Here is a 5,339-nt window from a genome sequence, read left to right as displayed (position 1 = left end):
GCCAGCGACTCACGGCAGCCCAGCTCCAGGTTGAGCTGTTGTTCAGCATCTTGGCTGCAGAGGGCAGTGTCACTGGCCCTCATATGTGGGCTCCGAACCGGGGCCCTCTGGCGTCCCAAGCCAGTGCTTAACCATCGCGCCACTCGGCCGGCCCCCAATAATTATTAATAGCTCTCATGAGCTGGGAAGAGCTGGCTCCAGCACATCCCTGCCACTGAGACTAGCATTCCTAGATTCTGGCAATTCTTCTAAGGGCACAATCTCTTCCATTGTCCTACTCCTTCAGCCTGGTATAACTGGGTGTGCATTAGGTCCATTTTGACATCCGTGATATTTGTGCAATAGAAGAAAGAGTCCAAGAGGTCAGGAAATACTTTATTGACAACCAGGGACATAGCCACAAGACAGGGAAGTATACAGGACTGCAAACTAAAACCCAATAGCCACCAAAGGCCCTTTGAGCCAGGAACACTGCATCCTGGGGTCCTCACAGTCTCCTATCAGTACACGCACAAGACTGGGCATCCAGGAGAGGGGGCAGTGGCTCTGGTGTCCCAGAGAGTAAGAGGATATATTATGCCTCATTACGAGGGACAGGGTAAGGAGGTAAAATGGAGGGAGGGTCCATCACTGACTAAGACCACCTCCTCCTCTCAGAGCCAACACCAGGTGGAGGACTGAACCACCTAGGATTTTGTAATCAGCTGCTGTCTTCTCATCATTCCTGCAGAAAAAGGAGGTAAAAACAAACAAACAAATAAAAAACAAGTATTAGAAATACCACTTACAATAGGGTTCTTAACCTGGGTTTCATGGGTCCCTTTGGGGGGGGGCGGTCTATGAACTCAGATGAGGAAAAAACTACATCTTTATTTTTACTAATCCCTAACTGAAATATTTTTAAAAATTTTGAGCAAAGACACAAATCCACAGTGGTATTAGCAATACGAGTAATTTGCTAACAGTGGAAATTAGATATTTTCACATCACATTACAATTGTTTGAAGGTATCTTGAAAATATTTCAAAATTATGGTAGTTATTAGACCCATTAGATCTTAATGTATTAATAAAGAAGCACATATATTATGTGACAAACTTGCCTTTTTAGTATTTTGATAACTGTATTTCAATATACTTAGTCTCTTTTGTAATGCTATGTATTTTATTTTGTGTCTGCGAAAATCTTATGAGAAGGAGTTCACAGGCTTCACCAAATTGTCAAAGGGTCTAAGCCACCAATAAAAAGAAGCAGGTCCACTTCTTCTCCAGTAGTTGCTCTGTCATCTTCACATAAGATTGCCACACCCTCATTCCCATTCCAAACTCACATCTGTTTACCACTGTAGATGAGCCGCTGCTGCTGTGGGGGGATTCCCTCTTTCTCTTCCACACGTTCCTTGATTCGCTCCACCTTTAGGGGTACAAGTAGTCAGAGGCTACCCGTGGTAGGTAAGGGTAGGACTATGGAAGTGGAAAGAACAAGAGCTATGCAGATAGCGTGAAAGCAAAGGACTAAGTTCATCAGCATATCTAAACAAATGTACATGTGGGGAGACACGCATGAAGAGGTGTTGGGCATACATTACCTTGTCTGTGGGTTCAATGTCAATCTCAATCTCCTTTCCGGTCAGCGTCTGAAACAGGCAAAGATTTCATGAGTCCTACAGCCCAACATACAATCTGTTTTCTTGGTAAAATGTCCTGTCTTGGTCTCTGGGATCTACTACCTTCCGAGAGATGCACATTCTCAGCAAAGCTGCTTTGAAGAATCAGAAGGCTTTAACCATCCATACCTGTATTCATCAAACATTTTTAGGCTGTTGACAACTTTGATAAGGCAAGATTCTGGGAACCACTTGACCTTGTTAATCCCACAGGTCATCTCACACCTCCCACCCGACCCCACCCCACTAGAATCTTTCAGAATACTGACATTCCTTTGTATAAGACAGCAATGAGAGGTGTCCTAAGGAAAGTGTTCCCTTAAGTCAGAAGGACCTTGTTTTATGTATCAGTGATAGAAATTAACATTCAGATAATTCAAAGAATTCTCAAGGATACCAGAGATCACCTCTGACCAGCTTTTTAAGTAATACCAGAATTCAACATTCTATTCTCCCATATCTTCTCCAGACTTTTACCTAAATTCTAAATTGCAGCTCTGGTCTTCCTGACTTCTTCCATAGGCCAAGGGCTGCTGATATCCAAACACAATATACTGATTGTACACTTAAAAATGTTGTGCTCCATCCAATCTAATTTCCCATCCATCCTTGCTCTTAAAGCTCATATCCACACCAATCTACAGTAATCCAGACCACAACCATACCATGCACAGACTAATTATGGGTATTTATTTGCTTCTACTGTATTCCTTGTTGCCATACCCTCTCCTACTCTTTCTTAAACCTTCAAGGATCCTTTAAAATAAGATTGATGACTTGTCCCCAGTGCAGCTAGTTGTTTAAGTGTCAAACTCTCCAACTTCCTAAAGGACAGAGACTGTTCTAATCTAAGCACAAAGCACAGTGTTTGACATAGAAGCAATAAAAAAATATTTGTGGAAGGGCTAAATACACTAATGATCATGTTATGATCACTGCCAGCATTTACTGAACACTTTCCAAGAATCAGAAACTATGCTGAATATCATACATGCATTGATACATTTAATTCTTGCAAATATTTGAGATGTATTACTATCACCAATTTATAGAAGAGAAAAATGGGATGTGGACAGGTTAAAAAGCACGCCTATGAATTCAAAAGGAGAGTGTGGATCCAAACAGACTCTCTGGCCCCCGAGCTTGAGCTCTGAGCTCTGTACTCAGTATTGCCTAATTGAATCTGGCTGGTTTAGTAATGTATGCTCCTATGGTAGGTTCATGAAATAATATATGGTTTCTACTAACAGTGTTCACATAGACCAGCATGAAGAAAGCACCGAGGGCCTAATTTCTCAACTACGAGAATGGTTCAGTCCTAAGTATACAGTAGTTAAAAAATGCAAGCGCAACTCCCTTGGATTTACCTTTTTGGATACAAAAGAAAAAATTATTGACAATAATTCTCAAGCTTCTACACCAACTCAAGCTGGTCTGTGTAAAAATTTTCAGTAGTCTATGGTAAAATGAGAAAAGTACTGACAGCCATGAGGTTTTCATGAAACTAAATATATTCAGGTATTAAAATGTCCTTTTATGAAATCAAAGTGACAATATTCGGTAATTTTTTAGGCCCTTTCCTGACAAAATGAAGTATGCAATTCTGTGTTGTCCACAAATTATTTCACCTTTTTGATGTTAATACTTTAAATGCAAAGACTCTTCAAGACAATTCAATTTCTAGGTAAGTAACTTGGAGGAAAAAATTGAGCATACATCCAAAGAGGAACATGTGAGGTTTACTGCATTACCTTTTATAAGAGCAAAACAAAACACTAGAAATAGCCTAATGCCTAATAATAAGAAAAGTATTAATCTATGGTACACCCATAGAATGATACATTTATTATGCAATAATTTTATACAATAACATGGTAAGATCTAAAGAGTATAATTATATATTACACACACACACACAAACACACACACACACACACAGAGATAAGGATTAAAAGCATACCTATCTCTTATAATAGTGATTATCTTTGAGAAGGGAAGTAGGACTGAGGGGAGGGTTGATTAAGGTAATTCTCCATTTATCAGTACTATTTAAATTTCTAATAAAAATATATTCCTTTATCACATGAATATGAACAAATATGCATTCTGATTTAATAATAAAAAATTTTAAAGAGTAAGAAAGATTCTAAGAGAAGGTCTAGAACTGCTCTCCCAAGAGTAAGTGTTTAGGCCTTATGATATTTTTTTAAAAATGTAAAATTTAAAACTCTAGGACTAGCCCTTTGTTTCTGAAATTAACTGTAAAAGCCCATAAATGTATCCAGAGAGCGATCTGGCAATATGGTCTCCCAACAATACTTATGGAAAAATAATCACGACTATGTCCAAAAATACACCTATGACAATGGTTATTGCAGCCTTCATAATGAAAAACTAGAAACACAATCTAAGTGTCACACAATTGAAGGTTAAATAAATTATGGTACAAACATAGAGGGAAAATCACACAGTCCTCAAATAATGTTTAGAATTATGGTATAATTCCAATTTTGTAAAAAAAACCCCACAACAACCCCAAAAACAACACATACGTGTGTGTATGTGCTTTCAAAAAAGTTTGGAAGGACATATACATCAGTGCTTTTATCTTGAGTTGTGAGACTATGGGTGATTTTAATTATATTATTTGTGCTTTTCTTTATTTTCCATTTTTTATACCATGAATACATTGTAATGAGAAAAAATTATTTTTAAAACAATGTCCTTGATGAGAGTATAATGCAACAATTCTGTAAAACAGCACTGTCCATTAGAAATAGAAACGTAAAAAGAAAAAAAGAAACAGAAACGTAATGGAAGCAACAAATACAATTTTAAATATACTAGTAGCCACATTTTTAAAAGGTGAAATGAATTTTAATATTCTTAATCAAATACTCAAAATATTATCACTTCAACATGTAACCCATATAAAAATTATTAATATATTTTACATTCTTTTTTTAAAACCAAATCTTCAAAATCCTATGTGTATTTCATATTTACAGCACATCTCAATTCAGATGGTACATTTTTATCTAAAACGCTTGATCTTTATTTACATTTCATAATTTACAGTTCAAAAGGTAGACCTACCCAATTTGTTCCAAACATACTTAAAAGTTTTCCAATGACTATATAAGGTTTCAGTTTTCATATTTAAATTAAAAGTAAATACAAATATGTAAAAAAAATAAAATTTCAATCCCTCTATCTTGCTAGCCACATTTCAAGTGTTCAGTAGCCCACATGGCTAATGGTTACTGTACTGGACAATGCTCAAGCATTCCAGCTAATGTATGAAACAACAATAAAATTAAAATATCCCCATTCTGTCGCCTCCAATGGAATAATGGATCTAGGCAATGACTAACATCTTAGAAAGCAAAACAACCTAACAGAAGTGCATACCACACCATCACTTACGAAATATTCTCATACGTGAACACACAAAAAAAGACTAATCGAGCCTCTAGATCTTCTTACCAATTGACAAGAAAAACAGGGTGAAGAGGAATATATTAAAAGACAAGATGGAGGGCCGGCCGAGTGGCTCAGTTGGTTAAGAGCTCGCTCAAGAGTTTGAGCTCTGAGCAACAGGGTCCCCGGTTTGATTCACGGCCCAAGCTGAGCTGCCAACCGGTGGCAGGATGGCTCAGCTAAAAAAAATGAT

At 37.4% G+C, this 5,339-nt stretch overlaps 1 protein-coding gene across 1 annotated transcript in view; it reads right to left on the bottom strand.

Moving 5' to 3' along the window:
* Positions 1-357: 357 nt before the first annotated feature.
* Positions 358-5,339, bottom strand: part of NEDD8 (NEDD8 ubiquitin like modifier) — a 9,594-nt gene continuing 4,612 nt past the window's right edge. Inside the window, exons 2-4 of the mRNA XM_019663092.1 lie at positions 1,589-1,636; positions 1,331-1,413; positions 358-724 (exon numbers count right to left, since the gene is read on the bottom strand). Of these exons, the coding sequence (XP_019518637.1) occupies positions 628-724; positions 1,331-1,413; positions 1,589-1,636 (228 nt within the window). The 3' untranslated portion in view covers positions 358-627. The remainder of the gene's footprint in view (positions 725-1,330; positions 1,414-1,588; positions 1,637-5,339) is intronic.

This window comes from Hipposideros armiger, unplaced genomic scaffold (genome assembly GCF_001890085.2).
Source record: "Hipposideros armiger isolate ML-2016 unplaced genomic scaffold, ASM189008v1 scaffold_385, whole genome shotgun sequence".
Classification (NCBI taxonomy): Eukaryota; Metazoa; Chordata; class Mammalia; order Chiroptera; family Hipposideridae; genus Hipposideros; species Hipposideros armiger.
The sequence above is the reverse complement of the archived record's forward strand: the minus strand, read 5'-3'. Positions and strand labels throughout refer to the sequence as shown.